We start from the raw sequence: 24,395 nt of genomic DNA, 5'->3' as shown, positions 1-24,395 counted from the left end.
TTACCGCTCTTGGAAACAGTAGTTTTGCCAAGAGAAGGTATTTAAACCTTTGGGAAATCTGAAAGACTTCCCTGTGTCACTGCACTGAAAGTGCTGTGACACACAATGTAAAAGATGCCTATGGAGTTTGTGAGACTCCATAACCAAAAAAAACGGTGTTCGAAAATCACAATAAAATACATGAGGGAGTGGGGAAAAAGGGTCAGTCTCTCCAGGTTAAAAAAAAAATCAAGTCCTCCAAATCCAGCAAAGTTGCTGGGGGTCTCTAAGGTGGAGGGAATTAGCACATTTCTGACAATTCTCCCTAACACTGGGCGAGACGGCCTTGGTTTCCATATCTGCTCAAACTGGTGATGTGCGACTCAATCAAACTCCCATGCCCGTACAACATGTTGACACAACACAACGGGGCATCCCTCCACCCAGCTTGGCTCCCAAAGTCAGAGTTTGGCCACTTAAACCTTCCACAAAAAGGTGTTTGGATATCCCCAATGAGGCACAAAAACCCAACACCAGCCATTGCTATTTTAAAAAGTGGGAAAGATTTGTGATATGGTACACGTCACAATCATTACACCCATTAGAATGTTCTCCAGCCATCATTCTACCCTACATGCTTTACTTACTAGATACTGACTAGACTACGGCCTAATATTTAATTTCTTAAAGGTGCACCTAGTGGCCCGATCAGCTTACATGACTTCACAGAACAAGGTGTGCTGGTGGAAAGTCTGTGTCATTAAGGCATTCATGGAAGGGGTAAAGAGGCTATACCCACCTAATTTCCAACCTTCTCCCGGGTTGGGATCTGTGTTGTGCTCTCCAAGCTCATGGGGCCACCCTTTGACCTTATGCACAAGGACCACCTAAAGCATCTTGCCTATAAAACTGCATTCCTGGTAGCTATCACCGCTATAAAACGAGTCTGTGAGCTACAGTCCTTGTCCGTACAAGACCCCTTTTTCATTATACACAAGGACATGGTTGTCCTTTGAACACACCCTAGGTTTTCACCTAAATTCATTTCAAAGTTCCATGGTCCTGTGCCCGCACCCACCTGCGAGGCAAGAAACCTTGGTCATTTTTGACTCCACTCTCTCCTCTCAGATTTCGGACATCTCTAAAACGTCTTAACTATCAGCTACACCTCCTCAGAGGTACGCATCCTTTTGTCACTTTCCACCAGCGGCTTGCTGTCTCCAGAGTCCTGGTTCTCTCTAGGCTGGACTATTGTAACAGCCTCTTCCTCAACCTCCCTTCTGCTCTGCGCCCTCTGCAACTCATCCCAAACAGACCCGCAAGACTTATCCTGGGTTCAAGCCCAAGGACTGCATCTGTCTGGCGCTGAAATCCCTTTACTGGCTCCCTTTCGATGCAAGGATCAAGTTCAAGACCCTATCTGAGTCCTGGGACATACCTACCTGCAATGCTACCTACCCAAATAAAGTCCTCACGAGCCCTCCGCTCATCTACCTCCAACCTTCTGTGAGTGTGCCGGTTCTCCAAGCAGAGATTTGGAGGAAGGTCCTTACCCTCAGCAGGTGCCTCCCTCTGGAATATCCTCCCTGCCGCCCTCAGTCTTGAGCCTGATCTTCTTACGTTCTGGAAACTCCTCAAGACCTTCCTCTTCCTTCTCTCTCCCTCTACCCTGCTAACCTAGTTCTCTGCTCTTTCCCTCTCTCCCTCCTCTTCCTTACAGCTTACTTAATCGCTACCTTGTGTACCTCAGAGTGTCTCACAGGTCCCTGCCCCCCCTCCCCCCTGGCAGTCCTCTTTCGCACTTGACACAGGGCCCTACATCCCACCCACACTCACTGCACTTGAGAAATAACCCAAGAGAGTGTCTCTCTCTCTCCCCTTACCCAGTCTCCACCGACCGGGTGCACTTGTACCTCCCCTCCCTGAGACCGTCTATGCCCTTGCACGATTTGTATGCACCGTGCCTGAAGATGATTTGTCTGTCCACCCTTGTCTTCTCCCCCAATTGCACTGTTAAAACTGTGCAGACTATTATCTCAGAATTTCAAGGGTTCTGAGCGACTGTTTTCCTTTCCCCATGTTCCCACCATCATTGAGCGCTGTGAAACACTTGCCTGTGTATAGGCGCTTTATAAATAAACAATACCATCTAAACCAATCCATAGAACTTCCAACCTTCGTTCAAAATCGATCAAGCTCAGCAGAAAGAAACCTCCATACACGGGTGTACGGAGGGCGGTCTTGTACTATGTGAACAAAACAAAACCCCTAAGGAAAACAGACTAACTCTTTGTTTCCATAGCGCCTGCTAGAGAAGGCAATCACATATCGGAAGGCGCCATCTCCATATCTATAGTCAGATGGCTACAACTCTGCTATTCCCTATCCAAAAAGGTTCTACCTTTTATCCCAAGGGCACATTCTACCAGAGGTACAGGGGCTACCTTCGCTTTCATTGCAAACGTCCCTCTGGATGCGATCTACATGGAGTTCCATCCATACGTTCACACAGCATTACTGCATTGACACACATTCTGAAACAGATTTACAGGTGGGACAAGCAGTTATAAAACATCTCTTTGCTGCTGTACTTTCTAACTTCCCACCTCCTTCTCCATATACTGCTCGCTAATCTATGCAGAGCATGTGATCTAAGCAGATCCACAAGCTCCAGAAGGCATACATTACTCACCGTAATCGTATTTCTGGTGCTTGAATCTGCTTAGATTCACATGCGCCCACCCTTCCTTCCCTACTGGAGTAGAAGGCGCATAGATGTTTTCTGGGTTATCACCGTTTCTGCTTTGGAACATCTGTACTCGCACTATTCTTCATGCACCTTCATGTCGGTAACAAACAATATGAGGGACCTCGACGCGTGAAGGACCATGGGTACAGTACACGTCACAGTAGGGATAGTATTACTAATCACGCCATGTCGACATCAGTTTTCAAAATAAAATCTTGTGATACTCTGCAACTTCCACTAGATGTTGGACTCTGCAGAGCATGTGCATCTAAGCAGATACAAGCACCATAAATACGATTACTGTCAGTCATGTATCCTGTAAAATATATATATCATATAACGGTGCATATAAACTTGCATTTTTACCCAGTGACAAATGTAAGGCCACTGTTATATGTAGCAATTATGGCAGTGTTTGTTAATCTGTGCAACTGGAACTCACATGAGTGTGATAGGTGAATGGGAGGTGGGCACTTGACCGGTGACTTAATTGAAAGTTTGTTTTGTGCTCTGCTATTTACAGGATTGAGTACATGAGCGTGACACCAGAAGGTTTTCGATACAGAGGACAGATGTTTCCCTCCGTAAACGGGCTGTTCCGATGGTTCAAAGATCATTACCAGGACCCTGTGCCAGGTAAGTTCTTTGAATCTCTCCTTTTACAAAATCTCAGTTGGTTGGGCTAGGTTTGCGTGTTGGTATCTTGCAGCACGCCATGCACATGTTTCTCCTTTTTCAGACAAGCGCATGCTCTTGTGATATTGTACATAACTTGTACAGGCTTGCCCTTCTACAGATATTTATGTGCTCATCACATTTGCACCTCCTCAAAATATTATTTTTTTTCATTTTGTTGTGGTATTGCTAGTTTGTTTTTTTAAAGTGGCACACCTCTAAAATGTACTTTTCCCTTGCCAATTCTTTATGGAAATATCAGTCATTTGTCTGGAACACTGTTAGGCAAGATTGTATGCAGTACCCTTTGGAAGACTACACCAACCTTGTACTCCTTGCAATATGTAACCCAACCTTTGGTGTAAGTCTATACTACACAGGTTGGTAGTGTGGCTGAGCAGCCAAGCTTATCTCAAGAGGGGTCAATGTGAGCAGTAGGGTTCTTACACAGAGATTCAGAGTGACAAGTATTCAAATAAACTCTTACACTCGAGGTTCATTGATTAAAAAAATATTTATTAATTCAAGTCAGTTGAATAGGCCTTATTCAGAAGGGAGCAAATATATGTAACACAAAAATATACTTAAAAATAGACACTCAGTTTCAGTAAATCAGTAGATACCCATTTGGGATGGCATACAGACACGTCCTACCCCCTCAGGTGACTTAAATAACTAGGACACTGTGGACATTAATATATCACTGGCACATTGAGAGCAATACTGAGTTTGGTGTCAAAGAAATGTTTTCAGGGAATAAAACAAAGGTTGACAAATATTCTTAAGCAGGCAAGTACTTTTTGAAACCCCCAATGCAAAGTAAATTAACCCTTACCCAGCACCACAAGTTATCTAATGTGTGCCTTTTGTTGAGGGATAGTTAAAACACAAAGTCGGAGGTAGGATGAGTCTTTCAGAGAGCCGGGACAGCCTATGTTAATTGAGCGTAAAGTCTAGGAGAACTGAAGCACTACTTGTAGTTAAATAAGTTTTGCACAATGTTTTAGAAGTATTTGAAGAAAATAGAATCACTGTAGGGTCACAAGCTGAGAGGTTTGTGAGGGACAAAGCTGCAAGCAACTCTGCAAAAGCAACCAGGACAAGTCTCAACTGAGAGCTAGTCAGGCTACACAATAAGTGGTAAGTCCCCTTAGTTTTACAATATCTTTGGTTAGAAGAAATTGGTTCCCGCTGGTTTCTGTTCCTGTGTAGGTCTACATATCCTTTGTCCCTGGGCCACAGTCGTGGGGAAAAGGACGTCGTCTGGGTACTCCTGCACTACGAATGGAAAGTCGGGGCAGCAATGGGCAAACTTCAGATCAGTGGTACGTGGTTTCAGCTTCTCGCGACCCTCGCAAATAGCACCACCTTGGGTTCTTGGATACCATACTGGACTTTCGTCGCATCCGGGGTCCAGCACTCTGTTGAGGTGGCTGACGCTTGGTCAGTCTTGCTTCAAGGGAGTCCGGAGGATCTTCCTAATGCTAGGGTCCGACTTAGACACTCACTCCATTCTGTTGTTGTTCTCTCTGGCACTCGATTCCTGCAGCAGCAATGGAAGTACAGCCAGCTCTGAGAGGATGTCCAGATGAGCTTGTCTTGGGGTCGATTGGTCCCACCAACCCAAGGGGAGACATCGTCCTTTGCAGGGCTTCTCTAGTCGACTCTGCCTTCCAAGCAAAAAGCTTCGCCTTTTATGCAGGTTTCTCCCATTCAATCACACAGCAGGGTGGCTGTCTTCCAAGGACAGCCAGCCGGCCAATCACCTTTGGGTGCATTCCTTTAACCAGGGGGATTAAGCATAGGGACGTTCGGGCACCTCCCTCCCTTCCTGCCCCTGCCATACATACTGTAGCCAGACAAAACGAACAAAGGGACCAAACCTGGTTTGGCGCGCAGAGTAAATCTCAAGAAGGACCTTTACAACAAGATATGGTGAAAAAAGAAAACGGGGGTCCATTTTGACAAAATGGGCACCCATGGGTGCCTTACTGCAGCTGCGAATGCAGTCTGCGGTAGAAACACTCAATGGTAGTCAAATGTAAACCACTGCCACCATCCATGAATTGTAGAAAGGATAACATACAAATGTTACATGAGACAAACTAAGTAACTCCTCCAGCACCCTATTGTAAGATAGTGTGTGCTGTTTCTAGAAAGTTACAAAGTAAAGTCAATTTCACTTTACTGGTCTTGGAAACAGTAGTTATCCAATAGAAGGTATTTAAACCCTTGAGAAATATGAGACTCCCTGTGCCACTGCACTGAAGATGCTGTGTGCCACAATGTAAAAGATGATGCCTATGGAGTTTGTCGGACTCCAAAATCAAAAAGAAACACTGGGTCCAAATCACAGAAAGAGACATGAGGGAGTGAGAAAAAAGTATTTCGAATGGATTGTGTCCTCCAACGTATTCCACATCTTTGACATGTAATGTCTACAGCTGTGTACTTCAGAAACTTTCTCGGCAGCGGGCGTCCTGTGTCGATGGCGTCGGGTCGATATCCCTCAAAGGCCTCCATCGAGGGCGGTGTCACCGGATGTTATAAATGGGACGCACGGTGCCCGTAGCGTCAGTTCCATTTTTTCCACAAACGTGTTTGCTTTGGAGACTTGACTTGCCTTAAGGCAATCTCTTCATGATGCCAGTGGTTTAGACACTTCTCCTGGGGTGGAGTTGGGCAGGCCTGGGGCTCATGCTGATTTGTCCTACAGGAGACTAATGGCTAGAGTCACGGAATATCTTGTTTGGTCCACTCCTCCAGAAGCTTTTGTTCTGGATGACTTGACAGATATTTTGGATCAAGGTCTGTTCTCTAACCCAGTGTTAACTTTTCATTTGACCTTGCAGAAAATAAAGGGTGGTGGCTGCTTGGCAGACCCCGGTATCTCTTCTGGCAGTTAACAAATCGTTAACTTAAAAATACTGCCCTTCCGGTAGCGACCTCAGCTACCTTTCATCTCGCCCCACTGCCGAGAGTTTGGTGGTTCAGGCGGCTACGGCCACCTTGAGGCAGGGCGTACCCTACCATCCCTCCTGATGGGGACGACAAACGCTTCGACGGTTGGGCACGCAAGGTATTTTCTGCGGGGAGTATGGCACTTAAATCGGCGAACTCCACTTGTGCCTTGGCAAGATTTTCACACACACTGTGGAATTGTTTCTCTTGCGGCTGAGCATATTCCCAAAGGGGAAGAGAGGGATGGGTTCCTTGCTCTCGTGCAAGATGGCAAGGATGCCATGTGTGAATCCCTTCAGTCGGGTTTGGACATGGCCGACAGTGTTAGCCGGTCCATGGTTGCGAGCACCGTTATACGCAGATTTGCGTGGTTGCAGGAGTCTGGTTTTGCTCCGGATGTGCAAGCCCGTCTTTTCAGCATGCCCTTTGATGGTGCGCATTTGTATGGCAGCAAGGCTGACTAGAGTCTTGAGAGGTTGCAGACCTCAAAAGCTGCGGCGAAATCTTTACATGCAGCTGTTCGTCAACCACCGCCTTTTTGTCCTAGGGAACAGCAGTGGAGGGGAGGTTCTTTTCGTTACTACCCCTCTTTTGGTAGAACGAGAGGAGCGGCCAGTCAAAGGGGTCAGCGTAAAAGTACCTGTGGTAGTCGGGGAAATAGAGGTGCCAAAGCCGTTCAGGCAGCTGCCTCTTTGCCTTCAGGCGCTGCTGCAGCCGCTCCAAAACAGTCATGAGGCCATGTCCCATGGTTCGCCGGTTGTGGGCAGACTGTCTCAGCATCTCGAAGAATTGCAAGCTATTAGTTTGGATGCGTGGGTTCTGGATACAATAGCCCATGGCTACTGTCATCCCTTCCTTCAGCAGTCGCACGACAATCCACCGGGGAATCTCTTTGAAGCTTCCGGATCTGCTCCTTGTTCAGGAAATATTGACCCTGCTAGAGAGATGCTATAGAACTGGTGCCTGTAACGGAGAAAAAAGAGGGATGGTATTCCCCATATTTTTTGATTCCAAAGAAAGACGGGGGTGGGGGGGGTGAGAGGTGGGGGATTGAGACCCATCCTGGATTTGCGTTGGTTGAACAAACTTCTCAGGAAGGACAAGTTCAAGATGGTCACTCTTTCTCAAGTCCTCCAGGCCCTTCAACTTCAGGATTGGTTGGTGTCTCAGGATGCTTACTTTCATGTGCCGATTCAGCCCAAGCACAGGAAGCACCTGAGGTTTGCGACTGGTGACTCGCACTTTCAGTTTCGGGTCCTGCCATTCGGATTAACCTACGCCTGAGGGTCCTCACCAAGCTAATGGTGGTGGTGGCAACGTATCTCAGGTGAGGGGGGGGGATTCACGTCTACCCCTACCTGGACGACTGGCTGATCCGTGCTCGTTCTCCAGAGCAAGCAGTGGATCATCTCGGTCTCACCTGCCGCTGCTTCCACAAGCTGGGCTTCTCTCTCCATTTCAAGAAGTCATCTGACACCTTCCCAACAGCTCCAGTACATCGGGTTGTGTTGGATACGTCCTTGCGGAAGTGCTCACCTCCCGAGGTAAAGGATCATCACATTGTGCAGATGGTGGACAAGTTTCAACATGCCCAGAGTCTCCCGGCTTTCGAATTCTTAAGGTTGCTTGGCCTCATGGCATCCTGCATTTTTCTGGTGCCAGAGGCCAGGCTGAGGATGAGAACCCTGCAATGGGTCCTCAAGATGAAGTGGTCACAGTTCTCGGGCAAGATGTCGGATCCCGTTCAGATTCCAATCTCGGTCTCCCAGGATCTTCTGTGGTGGGCCAACGAGGGGAACCTGATGGAGGGGGAGCCTTTTTGGCAACCATGGCTGCAGCTGGCTTCTGTAAAACTCGAATTCTAAGTCAGATCCAAGTCCAGGAAAGCCCCCCCAAGGGATCTTTGGAAACCGTGAGACATTATTTTGCATCGAGAAAATGACATGTTCAATATTGCAAACTTTATACATTTCCTCCAACCAGTTATGCCAATTCAAAGAGTTTGTTGCTTTCCAGTCACGTAGTATCAATTTCTTTGCCACTGCTGATCCTCTTAACACATCAACCGGGTTTTGGGTTTTTGGCTGCAGATCCTGAAGTCTTTCTGCTGCAACTCCTCTGTGCTGAGGTGCTGTGTTGGCTGGGGTATTTTACCTACCTTAACCCTTTGTGATTTCTGTTTAGCTTTGAGATGTTTTCTGTGATTGGGAGGCCACTCATCCAGTTCACCCAGACCCACTACGAAATCCTCCTAGGGTGTCTTCTCTGAAGTCCCTGGACCCTCAACTAACTTTAAAGTGAAATACTTACTTGTTTGAACAGTCTTCCCCTGGAACTCTGACTTTGCCTGCAACTGAACCCTATCTCACCCTGCCTACAGCTGGCACCTAGACCACTAGGGTCCCTCTACTGCCTCGGAGTGAACTCATGCTATAGAACAAGGGGAGGACTGGATAAAAAAAGGGTTCTGCCTTGAAAAGAATAACAAGTGTGCAAAAGTTAGTTACTCGTAAAAGTTGGTTGGTAACTAAATTAGAGTGCACAGTTACAAAAGTTCTTACTTACCTTGAATGTGTGTTGCTGTTATGGAGAATTCTCATTCAATGGCTAATTTCCCTTACCTAGTGAGTCCCCCAGCAGTGATGGACGCTTCCCTCAGAGAATGGGGAGCTCAAGCCGAAGACTTGACCGCCAGCGGTCGTTGGTCTCCGTTGGAGTCCAAACGCCACATCGACCTATTAGAGCTGAGGGCCATCAGGCTGGCCCTGTAGACTTTTCTGCAGTCTGTGCGGGGGAACGAGTGTCCTGATCATGACGGACAACACAGTGGCCATGCATTACCTCAACATAAAGGGGGCGGGGGGTAGGATCACTCCCGTTGTGCAGAGAGGCAATGCAGCTCTGGTTCTGGGCAATCCAGCAGGGAATTTCACTCTCGGCAGTTCATCTGGCCGGAGAGGACAATGCGGCAGCGGACGATCTAAGCAGGCAGAACCTGAGCCAACTCCCACTCGTGAGAGATTGTGAAGTCCTTCTGGAGATCTTCGCCCTTTGGGGAACTCCACAAGTGGATCTCTTTGCCACCAGTGGCAACAGGAAGTGTGAGAGATTCTGCTCAAGGGAATTTCCTCCGAGAGGAGCCTTAGGAGACGCATTCGTAGTGGATTGGTCATTCCTTTTGCTGTATGCGTTTTCTTCAGTCCCCGTCATTCTGCAAGTGTTAAGGAGGTTACGGAGGTTCGGATCCCACATGATCCTCATTGCTCCGGATTGGGCCAGGAGAGCGTGGTACCCGGACCTTCTAGAAATGTCCATCTGCCCTCGATGCCATCTTCCCTACCGAGAGGATCTGCTCTCGTGTGAGAGGGGAGGGTGTGGGCGGGGGGGGTGGTCAGGATCTCCATCCAGAGGTCAGGACTCTCAACCTTCACGCTTCGTTTCTGAAAGTTTGAGGTATAAGGCTTGGGACCTTCCGGATGACGTGATGGAGGTGTTGCTTTCGGCTAGGGGGCCAGCAACAAAATCCCTGTACCATTGACGTAAGTTTTGTGACTGGTGCAGAGGACAAAATGTTGATACTTTTTAAGTGTTCCATTCCCGTGGTTTTGTCTTTCTTGCTTTCTTTGACCCACAGGGGCCTTCAAGTGGGTACCATTAAGGGTTACCTGGCGGCGCTGTCTATCTTCACGCGCTCGTCTGAAGAATGTTCTTACTTTAAGATTCCTTTGATTTCCCAATTTCTTAAAAGGATCACTAATGTGTTCCCTTCGTCCCCTTTCCAGGTGCTGGTTTGAGATCTGAATTTGGTTTTGAAATTCCTGATGGGTGCTCCGTTTAAACCTTTGCACGCTTGTCCTTTGAGATTGTCTTTCAAGGCGGTGTTCTTGGTTGTGGTTACTTCCGCTCACCGAGTGAGTGAATTGAATGCACGTTCATCTAAGCCGCCCTTTACTGTGTTCCAGAGGTAAAGGGTTTACCTTAGGTAGAAAGGAAGGACGTACCCTCAGTATGTGTCTAAATTTCATTTAAGTCAGAAAGTGGTTCTTCCGTCTTTCTGTCCTCCTCATCCTGGTTAGGAAGAGGAGCGACTCCATAGGTTGGACCCTAGGAGAGCTCATAGCATTTATATTTCTAGGATGTCCAGGGTCAGAGTGGGCGATCAACTCTTTGTGGGATATGCTGGACACCGATTGGGCCAGGCTGTTATCAAACAGACCCTGTCAAGGTGGATTATCCTCACCGTTACTGAATGTTACTGATTGACGGGTAAGGCCCCTCCTGAAGGGTTGCAAGCTCATTCCACTAGGGGCGTGGCTACTTCCACAGCCCTACAACGGGGCGTTCCTATTAGGAATATTTGTGATGCAGCCACATGGGCTTCTATCCACACCTTTGTTAAACATTACTCCTTGTATACGCTCCATGGTCAAGATATGGCCTTTGGTAAGGCGGTTCTTTATTCCGCCATCTGATTGGGTACTTTCGGGTACTGCTTTGGGAGTCTGTCAAAGATGTGGAATACGTTGGAGGACACAATCCATTCAAAGAACAAGTTACTTACCAACTGGTAACGTTCTTTCGATTGGATGTTCCTCCAACGTATTCCACATCGCCCTCCCAGCCTGCCGACCTGGAGAATTTGTTATGTGATTGCAGCTTAGTTTCTGCAGGGCTATGTGCAGTCAAGCAGGCATTGGATATGTGCATGTCACACGATATGGAGGAAAAAACATAAACTGAGGCTACGGGCGCCGTGCGTCCGATTTTATAACATCCAGTGACGTCGCCCTCGACGTAGGCCTTCGAGGGACATCGGACCGACGCCATTGACGCAGGAAGCCCTCTGCCGAGAAAGTTTCCGAAGTACATAGCTGTGGACATTACATGTCAAAGATGTGGAATACGTTGGAGGAACATCCAATCGAAAGAACGTTACCAGTTGGTAAGTAACTTGGTCTACTCTGTTCGGGTTTGAAATTCCAGTCCAGCAAAAGAGCTGGGGTTCTCTAAGGTAGAAGGGAATTGGCACATTTCTGAGAATTCTCCCTAACAAACACTAGCTTTTGTCATGCACTTAAAGCACTGGAGACTAGTATTATGATCCCAGGACTGCTGCTAGGAAAGATTTTCCTTTTGCTGCATTCCTCCCTTGGACGTCAATGTGAAGCTTTGCTTCCCTTGCTATTACTCACTTGTTTATGGGGAGACTGATCAGTCCCTAAGACTATCTGTTCTGGTATACCCAGTCTTCCTTAGTGGAATTCCTGAATTTTTTTAAACTGCACAGCAGATAAGTAATTCTGTTATTTCGCATATTACTGATATTGTTGCATACTTTCTTATGATATGTATAATTTGGCAAACCTGGACTATTAATGGGGGGATGGGGAGGGGGATTTTTTTTTTTTTTTTTTTCCTCCTCTCGACACGCCTGATAATTTCTTCTTTTACTTTATTGGCGGTTTTAGTTTTTTGAAAGTTTGTATTTTCGAGAAGTGTTTTATTGGTTGAGGATTAATGTTTCTGTTCTTGTAATTCATTTTATTTTGTCTTATGAAATCCTTAATAAATTGGTTTAAAAAAAAAGGTTGATGGATTCATTTGTCAAGAAGATGGAAGATGGGACTTTGGAAGGGCTTTTGCAGGCAAGATCACAGGAGATGGCTCCAGGCAAGAGGTTTCTTCACGGCTGGATATGGCTCTCAGGATTTGGCGCCTGTCCAGGAGCACAGAAGAAAACAGAATATCACAGGTCGGATTCTCGTCATTTACGAAGTCCAGCACTCTGATGATGGACTTTTCAGACTGGATTCATGCCACTGGAGATCCAGCAAGATGCCCACGAAGTTTCAGCGAGATTTGGAATTCGGAAGACCATGCACCGCACAATGGCTCGAGGTCCCAGGGTATTGGGGTATTACAACCCCACAAGGTTGCAGCACGACATGGGATTGCTCAGAATGCAGGTCTTCCTGGGACTAGTGGATCTCACCAGCCTTTGGGTCGGGGTCGTCATTTCTGAAGTCCCCAGGTCAATTGGAAGGAAGTGCTACAGCAGGCTACGGTTGCACAGCGGGCTCTCCGGTCGCTGGAAATCGTCTTTGCTGCGGTTTCTTCATCTCTTCAGCTTCCAAGATCGGACTTTTATGCAGGAACCCAGCCAATCAAACAGCCTTGCCACATTCAAACTTGGGGCATTGGCAATCCGTTCAGGGCAGCCAGCCTCCCAGTTTGAACTTGAGTCTCACACTCATGCTGGAAGATACAGGACTGCAGAGTTTTGGACTCCTCCCTCGCTTCCTGCCTTCACTGACACGCTGGAGTCTGGGTGGGTGGGGAGTCCACAGGACTCTCACCAAAGATAAAGAAAATCACACAAAAGAATGCCCCATCCTGGAGGTAAGGGGAAGGAACAAGAAAGGACAAGATAAGTTAAAATGGCGAAAGAAAATACAGGGGCCATTTTGGTAAAATGAGCACCCATGAGTGCCTGTCCTGAGGCTGTGGAAACAGCCTGCAGTAAAGGTGCACCAAACTAATAAAAAGGTTCACTGTCACCAGACATTAAAGTTAAGTCTGTCCTTATAACATAAATGTTGCTTTTAAAATGTGAAAGGGGATACTCCGTATCTCCCCAGCATTCCCCAGAAGGTGGGGGGTGCTGGTCTCGCCTAATAAAATGAAAAAGGGATCCAAAGATACATTCTACCCCTGGGAACAGCAAGTTTCCACAAGGTTAGCCAGAGAAAGTTAAAAGGGGTGTCCCTAAGGCAACCCAGCAACAATAGGCAGTATGTGCCAAATGTTTTCAGGGAGGATAACATTTAAAGGACACTATGGAGAGTCTTAAAAAATGACACCCATAAAAAGAGTGAGTGTGGAAAAAGATTTCCACTCACTGAGGTATAGGGAAAAATAATCTACCACTCCAGCAAAAAGTTCTGGGGTTGACACATGTTAGGAAGATGTATCATTGATATGAGCATCCTACTTATCAGTTGTCCATTAGTATTCCTAGGTTATTTACTACCTTGGTGGTCTCCAGTTCCGTTCCCATGCTGGCCAGCCAGTCTAGTTGTGGGTTCCCTCTGTCGAATCCTGCGGGTGAGAGCATTATTTCAGTTTTTGCCGGGTTCAGTTTAAGGTTGTTCGTAGTCATCCAATTGTAGATGTCTGTGAGGCAGCTGTTAAGGCAGTCATTTTATTCCTTGGTTCCTTTTTGATTTCACGATCAATTGTCCTCTGCGTAGTTGTAGGCGGTGTGTCCGTGGGCTTGAATGATTTTCATAAGTGGGCACATGTAGATTTATGTTGAAAAGCAGAGGAGAGAGGCTGGATCCCTTTGGGACTCCGCAGTCTATATTTTTGGGGTTTGATGTGAATGGTTGTAGGTAGTTTCTTTCAGTTTGGTTTGTTAGAAATGAGGCAATCCACTTTAGTGCAGATTTCTGTATGCCACATTCCATTAATCTTTTGGTTAGTGTTGCGTGGCTGATTGTGTCACATGCCACTAATATATCCAGTAGTATGGATACTACCGATTAGGCGTTGTCTGTTTATTTTCAGATCATCCTATATTGATAGGAGTGCTGATTGTGTTAATCTCATTAGTCTGAAGTCAACTTGTGACTGGTCGAGTATTCTGTTTGTTTTGACGTATTTAAGTAGAATCCTGTACACATGGTCTCCAGGATCTTTGCTGGGTAGAGCAGGTTGGATATCTGTCTGTAGTTGCCCATGTCTTCTGTGCTTTGATTCCTTTTTTATCAGTGGTTTGATGTAATCTGATTTGAAGGTGGATGGTATTATTCCTCTTGAGTAATAGATTAATTAGGTTCCAGAAGTGTCGCTGGGGTTCTGTGGTTGAGGATTCCTTTGAAGATATCAGGTGGGGATCCTGCAAGGTTGGTGTCCTTGATCAGTGTGGCAAAGGTTTCTTCTGTGATTGCTTTTAGGCAGGTGCATTTTGCTGTGTTCTGCGTTTGCCCGGGTGTCTGTGGTCCTGCAGTTGTGTTTGTATTTGCCCAGGCTGTGTTGGTCTCTTGGATTGTATCTATTTGTGATCCCAGATGGTTGGTGATGTCGCAAAGTGCTTGTGTCGGGGGCGAGGGGGGTGGAATTCTTGCAGGATGAGTTTGTTTTTAATCTCTTTGACAATTTTGAAGAGTTCTTTCTGTGGATTGTTTACCAATTCTATTCTTGTGGCGTCATTTTTTTTGTTGTTGCTTTGAAGACTGCTGATTAGTATAGTTTGAGCTGTCGGTTTTATTTTGGCTTGTCGGTTGTATTCTCTCAATTTTCTTTTTCCATTTTGCTGTAGTTTTTTTTAGTTCTTTCAGTTCTTCTATGAACCATTTTGCTACTAGTTTTTTTTCGTGTCGCTTTGAATGTTTTTGCTAGTGCCAGCTGGCCTAGGGCCTTGTGTCTACGGTTGTTTCAATGGGTTCTGTTCGGCTTGGGAGGGTTGAGTCTAGAAGGTTTGTAACACTAACTACTGCGCAAACAACCATAAACCTAACGTGGCACCCCAGGAATCTGCACCATGTATGTGCCTACAAACAAACGGAAAAGACCTAACCAAAAATGGAAACAAACTGCACGATACTCTACTTTAGACAGGCTAACTACACCAAAGAACACCTTCAACTCCACTTCGTCCCCACAAAACGCAACAAATGAGGAACCCTCTGGTGGAATAAGGGCTAACACCTCCCCTAAAACCAATAATAAACTACGCACGCCACCTGTTTCAAGCTGCCCCTTGAAACCTAGAGCCTGCCACGCTCCAGCGTTCCCCAAAGATACATTTCACTAACGCCCCAAACCATCAGTGCACCAACAACCTTCCACCCTAGTCTGCACCATAGGGCACCAGGGTTGCCTCGGGCACAATCCCATCTCAAATGAGAGCAACAAGCATATCATCACTAACATCAGTCCACAACAGCACTCAAAAAGAGCACACCTAACACACAAGGACTCCCTAAGAAAACACTGTCAACCTAACCCGCACCTAAACATACTCTTTAAACCACAACACCAACGGGACCCCTGGTCCCTGCCCTTGACCATACACCAAACACACCTGGGACCTTTGGTCCAAGTCAACTGCACACTGCAGCACACCATAACTACCCTCACAGCGGAGAAAGCAACTACCAATATGTAAATGGGACCCCTGGCACCAACCAAGCTTCCATAACCAGCAATAACACCCCCCCCCCCAAAACCACTGTAGTACCCATGACTGCAACCCAAAACACTACTCACCACCTGAAGGCCCCAAGCCATTGCCAGACTGCACCAACCGCAGTACAAACTCACACTACAGAGTACTGATCGAATCCATTCCGCGCACCAGAATGCTGGACCACTGTTCATGTAAGGCTAACACCACACCATAATCTAAATCAGTATTATCACCACAACCTTACCTCCTCACCGCACCCACAAAACTCACTCCACGCACGAGACAGATGACACAAATGAGCATAGCATTAAACGTAGGCATCAATATGCAATTTCACCAACTCGCAATGATAATACAAGTGCAATCTCACTGGACGACAAAAGAAATCCAGTTCACCATGAAGGAAAGTAATTTTCCGTAACTAGTAACAAGGATAGGATCCCTAGAAATGCACATCTCCCACGAGTCCACCCCACCCGCGAGTCCAGGTAAAAGACCAATTCAGCTCCACCTGTAAAAGAAATAGTGATTATAGATCGGCAACCCCCAAGTCCATTGTCCCACCTGCAAGAAAATGAACAATAAATAATAATGCAACATGCATTAACATGCATTAGGCATTTTCACATGCAACACAAACATGAGCCATGATGCGCACACACTCATACTGGCCACAATTCTCACTCACTGGATCACAACAAAAGGCCACAACACAGACAACACTTCCCACACCGGCCTCACACGCAGCTAATTCATTAAAATACTACATGGATGCAAACAGTCCTGCTCCCGTAGCGCCGCCAATTGAAAGGAATCCAAAATCTCTCCACGGCTCCGAAACGTACTTTGTCACACCAAAGGGTGTCCAGGCACAATTCCCCACCTGACAATACAACAGGGGACGTAGACCTCAACTCCTTGTTCGTCATGTGCCCCCAAAAGCAGTCCTTTGCTCCATGCTGAAATGGAAGCTTGCCAGCTTCACCGTATGCCTCCACTTAATGGTCACCATTCAACGTTTTGGTACTTGCGCCAGTAACGTAGATAAACCTTGCGGCGCAACCCAAACTTGTGCCGCTTCTCACACAGAACAGACAATCAATGTAGCATTGTCCATTACGCTTCACGCACGAGGCACAATTCTGCCTACCTCGGCGTTCTGGTTGCTGTTTGCATTCCAGCCTTCCACGCTGGAACACCTCGTGATGACCGCCCAAGTTATCATTGTGCTTAAGGCTCCACTGCCATTTCGGGAACTCTGCTCGACGTCCATGGGGCTGGACAACCTCCACCCAGCACCCTCCATGGTTACAGGCTCAACGATGGTCATAACACGGCCACTCCCTCTTCTCCGCTCCAATGTGCAGTTACACACTGCCACGCACTTTGTCCGCCGGAAACTTCTTGGCACTGGCCACCGCCGGTCAACTCCTTCTCTGCAGTCGCGCTGCTTCACCGGTCCCATTAGAATTCCTACGGCCATCGGTTAACCCCTCCATGCAACTTACAGCCTCTGCACTCCTGCCACGTGTCTCCAGCTGCCTCCACCACCGCCCGGCATGAATGGGCTTAAGCTGCTGGAGCACAGCTCCATGCTGGAGCACCCAACAAGGGCACGCTCCTCCTCGCACACCGAATTGTGTGCCGAGCTGCCCCTTCCAACTACGGGGAGTCAAAACTACGGGCACCTTCTGCACAGTGCCTTCCTCCACTGCGCACAGGACTATGTGCAGTACAGCTCCCTCCTGATGTAACGCTCACCTGAATCCCTCGGAGGCGCAGGTCTGGGCTGGGGGTTCTCGGAGTCTTCTAGGGTCACGCGCAGGCCTCGAATGCCACCCTGGAAAGGCCCTCTCCTCACTGAGATCTTGATCTGAAGGGTGAGGTGTCTGCAATTGGGAGAGCAAGGGGTTAATAGGATATATAACCCTGACTGACAAGCTGACTCCCCTTCCTGGTACTCCCCACGTAGTTCGTAGGCTAAATGTGCTCACCTTATATAGGTGAAAGCGGAGCTCTCCATCCTGCGTCTGTGCAGGGGCGCCGAAGCCAGTTACTTCACTGGTTTATTGTCCAGCCTCTTGGTTGCAGAGGATGAAGATTTGGAGCTAGGCAGTCGTTAGCAGCAGGAACGGCGGTTGCTTGAATGGAGAGCGATGGAAAGGCGAAGGTATTGCAGGCAAGTAAGTAGAAAATGTCAATTCGAAGTTTAAAGCACTTCTTAATGTCTCTTTTCCTTTTTCAGGTTGCAGAAGCAGCTGGGTAGAAAAATAGATGTCGAGGAATGCGCCGAGGAGTGAGAAAGATGAGAGCTGCCCAAAACACGTGCGTATGGATGGAGTTTTGTATTTCTTAATGATGTCCTTTTGTTTTGCAGATGCGAGTAGCAGCGTCGGCGGAGGCGAGAAGAATGCAGCGCAGGTAGGGAAAGTTTCACGATGGTTACTAACCAATGTCCTTGCTTCCACAGGGTGCCGAAAAATGGAAAGCTGCAGCCCGTGGCTTGAGATGCACCGATGGATTGGGTAAGTGCTGCGCTGGTTGTTATCTCGTGCAAACCTGGTGTTCTTTTCCCTTCTCAGATGCTGCAGAAGACGAAGATGGTATTTCAGAAGGTAAGATTACGGATTTCTCCTCCCTAGATGCATAAGTTGAAGATTCTCTGGAGCTGACATGGTGAGCGTCTTGCTGCTATTGCAGAATAACGCGAAGCACGTTGCTCTGATCGGGCGTGGTTTAAATAGTCCTACTGGAGTGCTTAGGTGTCTCCTTCCACAGCAGCCTCGCCCAGGAAAGAAGTCCCAGCTTCCAGAACAGTTCCAGTATCCAGTCCCAGGGAGTGGTGCTGGCCACACCCAGAAGGTAAAGTAGTTCCAGCCATGGATGGATGAGGATGTCATCCTGCAGGGGAGTGAGCAGCATGGTCTGCAGCCGGTAGGTCCACCCAAGCACCATTCCTTACATCATGAGCCCGGCACGTCCTGTGCCGGGACTGGGTCCCCTTATGAGCCTGGCGCCACTGGCGCCAGGACAAGGTCCTTAAGGCCCCTATGGGAGCCGATGAGTGCCTGAAAATGAAGTTGTGACCCAGCTTCCGAGGCAGTTGAGCTTAACCTGACTCCTTGGAGGCTGCGGTCATGACAGTACCCCCCCCCCTCAAGGCCCCTCCCAAGCTTGTCTTTTCCGGAGGTTTTGGCTTGTTGGGAAAAGACCGATGAAATTTTCGGACTAAACGAGGTGCATGTACATATTCTGAGGGTTCCCAAGATCTCTCCTGGGGTCCATATCCTTTCCAATCAATCAGGTAGTATAGTTTTGATTTGGAAATTTTGGAGTCCAAGATGTCTCGAATTTCAAATTCGGATTCTCCGTCAACTTGGATTGGCTCAGGAGGTTTAGTCAAACGGGTTCCGGGTTGCACAGGTTTCAGGAGAGAAACATGGAAGACAGGATGTATCTTCATTCGAGTAGGTAATTCTAGTTTGACAGCCACTGGGTTAATCACGGCCGTGATCGAGTAGGGTCCTAAATATCTTGGGTTGAAGGTGCGTGGCCCTTTTAAAGATAAATGTTTAGTGGACAGCCAGACTTGATCTCCTTTTTGATATTGAGGAGCCTCTTTTCGATGTTGGTCCGCTCCTTTTTTGTATGATTCTTTAGCTCGTTGAAGATGAGCTGTGGCTTCTTTAAATGCTTGAGTTATCGCCGAATGCAGATGGTCAACAGCAGGTGTTCCGAGAGCTTGAGGTGGGTCCAGATTTGAGGTTTGAGGATGACTTCCATACAGCAGGAAAAAAGGGGTTTTTCCTGTCCCAGAATGGATTGAATTATTGTAAGCGTATTCAGCAATCCAAAGGACATCCTTCCAAGTACCCTCGGATTGATGCAACATGCAGCGCAGATATTGTTCTAGAGTTTGGTTAGTTCTCTGTCTGCCCATCGGTTTGAGGATGATGGCTGGTGGAAAGTCGTACATCAATCTGTGCTAAACGACAACAACTCCGCCAAAAATGGGAAATGAATTGGCTCCCTCGGACAGAGATTAGTACTGAAGGGAAACCGTGCAACCGGACAATGTTTTCAAGAAATTCTCGGGCTAGAATGGAAGCTGTAGGTAAACCCTTCAGTGGGATAAAATGAGCCATTTTTGAAAAAAGGTCCACGATCACTAGAATTGTGTTGTATCCGGAGCAAGGGGGTAAATCCGTGATAAAATCCATCGAGAGCGTGTGCCAAGGGCCTGGTGGAATGTCTATTGGACGTAATAATCCTGCTGGTTTTTCCTTCTGACTCTTGTTTTGTGCGCAGATACCACAAGAAGCCACAAACTCCTTAACATCTTTCCTCCAAGATGGCCACCAAAAATGCCTTTTAATTTTCTGAGGTTTTGGCAACTCCAGGATGTCCTTCCATTAGAGAATCATGGTAGCAGGTGATGACCTGTTTTTGTAAGTCAGCGCAGGGTAAGAATAGTCTTCCTTGGAAATACAATAGGTTCTGATCTATTGTAAAATCCTTTCCTTTCAATTGCCAATTCGATGAATCTTCGAGAGTTATGAGTTGATTGACCCTTGCTTTAATCTCTTCGAGGGATGATGTGTTGATTACTCCTAGTATCTTTTGTTCAGGAATTATTGGCACCGGCTCCGGATTAGCTGTAAATTCGTCAACCCCTATCCGGGAAAGGGCGTCTGCTTTTCCGTTCCTAACGCCTGGTCGAAATGTGATTACAAAATCGAATTCTGCGAAGAATAAAGCCCAGCGTAGTTGCCTCGAAGATTGAGCTTTAGCTGACTTCAGGTACTGGAGGTTACGGTGATCCGTGATTACAGTTACTGTGTGCCGGGCTCCCAAAAGATAATGCCGCCAGGCCTTAAAGGCGGACTTAATTGCCAAGAGTTCTTTGTCCGTAATTGTGTAGTTGATTTCAGGAGCCGAAAATTTGCGAGACCAAAAGGCTACAGGGTGTGACTGGTGCGTGTCGGGGTCTCTTTGTGACAGCACCGCCCCCATTGCAAGACTGGAAGCGTCTGTCTCGACGATGTAGGGAAGTTCTGGACGGGGATGCCTTAAGACTGGAGCAGAGATACATTTGGTTTTTAATTCTTGGATGGCTTGTTCGGCTTCTGGAGTCCACTCGAATTTTTTATTCTTTTTCAGAAGAGCCGTGATAGGTTGGACTACCCGAGAGAATTCAGGAATGAACCTTCGGTAAAAATTAGCGAAGCCCAGCATGCTCTGCACACCTTTCACGGAAGTTGGGGAAGGCCATTTGGTGATAGCATCCACTTTTCTTGAGTCCATGTGAACTCCGTTGGGTGATAAGATGAACCCTAAAAATTCCACTTCCTTTGCGTGAAAGGTGCACTTCTCCAGTTTAGCAAACAAGCGGTGTTGGCGAAGTCTCTGTAAAACCGCTGTGACGTGCCTACGATGATCAGATTCTGAGGCTGAGTATACCAGGATGTCGTCAATATAAACGACTACGCACACATCAATAAGTTCTCTGAGGACATCATTCATGAAAAACTGGAAAGCGGCCGGTGCGTTACATAGTCCGAAGGGCATTACTTGATACTCAAATAATCCATATTTAGTGCGAAAGGCCGTCTTCCATTCGTCGCCCTCCTTAATGCGTATCAAATGGTAAGCTCCTCTGAGGTCTAACTTTGTGTATATGCAGGCGCCTTTTACCTGGTCCAATAATTCAGGAATCAAGGGCAACAGGTATCGGTTTTTGACTGTAATCTGGTTCAGGGCGCGATAATCGATACACGTTCTTCCTTTTTCGGGACGAAGAACAAAGCTGAGGAAGCCGGGGATTTCGAGGGGCGGATGAATCCGTTAGCCAAGTACTGGTCCAAGTATTGCCTGAGATGGAGGTTTTCTGGTTCAGTGAGGGCATATATTCTACTGCACGGAGGGGTGGACCCAGGTATCAGGTCTATCTGGCAGTCGTATGACCGATGCGGAGGCAGGGTGTTGGCTTGATCTTTCTGAAAGACGTCGCTGAACTCTTGGTATTCCAGAGGTAATCGGGGGTCCTCGGAAGTGATGGCTGCTAGCTTGATTTCGGGCTGAGGATAACAGGTTGAAGCGCATTCTGGAAACCGAATCACCTTGGCTCGCCAGTTTATCTGAGGATTGTGCTTTTCCAACCAAGGCATGCCCAGAATCACCTGAAACTGCGGGGCCTTGATTACATCAAACACGATCTTCTCCCGATGTCCACCTTGACATAACAACGTTACCTCCACGGTGGTATGAGAAACTGGTCCGGAAGCTATTTCAGTACCATCCACTGTAGTGATTACGTCCTTTACCATCTTGGGACGTAGGGGAAGATCCATCCTGGTAGCAAAGTCGTGGTCCACATAATTACCGATTGCTCCGCTATCGATGTATACTTTGATAGCATGCATGCGATCTGGTCTATTGGGACATATGAGGACCATAGGCATGACCAAATGCGAGGTCAAGGAACTGGTTCTAACGCTCGGCAAGCGGACCTCTACGCTTGTCGGGCGAGGTCGTTTCCCGATTCCAGTTTCTCAGCAGTTTTATCAGAAGCTCCTACGGTCTTCTTGACCGGTTTCACTGAGCAATCACGAAGGAAATGTCCAGAATTCCCACAGTATAGGCACAGCTGTAATTGCCTTCTTCTTTCCCGTTCTTTCTGGGTTAATGGTCCTTTTACTACTCCTATTTGCATTGGTTCCACAGAGTCATTCCCTTTAGCGGAGCTCTGAGGTCTTGAAAGTACCCGGGTTTCAAATCTGGATCGATCGGTCTTCCTGTTCTGTAGCCGGTGATCTAATTGGACCACTAGGTCGATATAGTCTGAACAGTCTTGCGGCGGATTCACCACCTGAGCTAACATGTCTTTTAGTTCCCCACGTAGACCTCTGTAGAAGAGCGTGATTCTCTTATCTTCAGGCCACCTGGTCTCAACCACCAGTCTATTAAAGGACGCTATGTAAGCCAGGTGATCCCGATTACCTTGTGTGAGTGACAGGAGTTCATTGTCCAAGGCCTGCCCCTGCGAATGTCTTGCGAACAACTTTTCCATACTGGTCTGAAAGTCTTGAAAGTTATAGAGGAGCGGGTCATCCTGTGTCACGAGAGGAATGGACCAGTCTGCAGCACTACCGCTAAGATAGGAAAGTACAAACGCTACCTTGGCTTGGTCCGTTGGGAATGCGGCGGGTCTACACAGAAAGTGCAAGCGGCATTGATTGATGAATACTGCATATCGCTTTGGATCACCGGAAAAACGTTCGGGCGGGGCCAAAGGCACATTCCCTGGCAGATTAATTTGCACCGGATTACTTGAGGTTGTAGGAGTGCCGCCCCCTCCATAGGGAGGCAGTGGCGTCTGTCCCGCTTGAGCCTGTAGCAACTGTCTGGCCAGATCATCAGTCCGTTCCTTGGCCATGATCAACTCCCTTCGTAAAGCGTTTGTTTCTTGGCGAGATGTGTGTACTTCTGCCCTTAGTTCCCCAAGCAATTGAGCCAGTTGATCTGTGTCCGAGGTTTCCATTGCGCCTGGGTGGGAATATTGCGGTAGGCTTCGCGTTCTGTAACGCTCACCTGAATCCCTCGGAGGCGCAGGTCTGGGCTGGGGGTTCTCGGAGTCTTCTAGGGTCACGCGCAGGCCTCGAATGCCACCCTGGAAAGGCCCTCTCCTCACTGAGATCTTGATCTGAAGGGTGAGGTGTCTGCAATTGGGAGAGCAAGGGGTTAATAGGATATATAAGCCTGACTGACAAGCTGACTCCCCTTCCTGGTACTCCCCACGTAGTTCGTAGGCTAAATGTGCTCACCTTATATAGGTGAAAGCAGAGCTCTCCATCCTGCGTCTGTGCAGGGGCGCCGAAGCCAGTTACTTCACTGGTTTATTGTCCAGCCTCTTGGTTGCAGAGGATGAAGATTTGGAGCTAGGCCATCGTTAGCAGCACGAACGGCGGTTGCTTGAATGGAGAGCGATGGAAAGGCGAAGGTATTGCAGGCAAGTAAGTAGAAAATGTCAATTCGAAGTTTAAAGCACTTCTTAATGTCTCTTTTCCTTTTTCAGGTTGCAGAAGCAGCTGGGTAGAAAAATAGATGTCGAGGAATGCGCCGAGGAGTGAGAAAGATGAGAGCTGCCCAAAACACGTGCGTATGGATGGAGTTTTGTATTTCTTAATGATGTCCTTTTGTTTTGCAGATGCGAGTAGCAGCGTCGGCGGAGGCGAGAAGAATGCAGCGCAGGTAGGGAAAGTTTCACGATGGTTACTAACCAATGTCCTTGCTTCCACAGGGTGCCGAAAAATGGAAAGCTGCAGCCCGTGGCTTGAGATGCACCGATGGATTGGGTAAGTGCTGCGCTGGTTGTTATCTCGTGCAAACCTGGTGTTCTTTTCCCTTCTCAGATGCTGCAGAAGACGAAGATGGTATTTCAGAAGGTAAGATTACGGATTTCTCCTCCCTAGATGCAGAAGTTGAAGATTCTCTGGAGCTGACACGGTGAGCGTCTTGCTGCTATTGCAGAATAACGCGAAGCACGTTGCTCTGATCGGGCGTGGTTTAAATAGTCCTACTGGAGTGCTTAGGTGTCTCCTTCCACAGCAGCCTCGCCCAGGAAAGAAGTCCCAGCTTCCAGAATAGTTCCAGTATCCAGTCCCAGGGAGTGGTGCTGGCCACACCCAGAAGGTAAAGTAGTTCCAGCCATGGATGAGGATGTCATCCTGCAGGGGAGTGAGCAGCATGGTCTGCAGCCGGTAGGTCCACCCAAGCACCATTCCTTACATCATGAGCCCGGCACGTCCTGTGCCGGGACTGGGTCCCCTTATGAGCCTGGCG

The 24,395-nt window shown here is 47.7% G+C and overlaps 1 protein-coding gene across 3 annotated transcripts in view; it reads left to right on the top strand.

Moving 5' to 3' along the window:
• SUPT6H (SPT6 homolog, histone chaperone and transcription elongation factor) overlaps window positions 1-24,395 on the top strand; it is a 1,195,112-nt gene that overhangs the window by 1,060,615 nt on the left and 110,102 nt on the right. For all 3 annotated transcript variants that reach the window (XM_069615328.1, XM_069615329.1, XM_069615330.1), the window contains one exon: window positions 3,252-3,364. In XM_069615328.1, the coding sequence (XP_069471429.1) occupies window positions 3,252-3,364 (113 nt within the window). The remainder of the gene's footprint in view (window positions 1-3,251; window positions 3,365-24,395) is intronic.

The sequence above is a fragment of the Ambystoma mexicanum genome, chromosome 9 (assembly GCF_040938575.1).
Source record: "Ambystoma mexicanum isolate Mex_15411 chromosome 9, UKY_AmexF1_1, whole genome shotgun sequence".
NCBI classification, from domain to species: Eukaryota; Metazoa; Chordata; class Amphibia; order Caudata; family Ambystomatidae; genus Ambystoma; species Ambystoma mexicanum.
The sequence above is the reverse complement of the archived record's forward strand: the minus strand, read 5'-3'. Positions and strand labels throughout refer to the sequence as shown.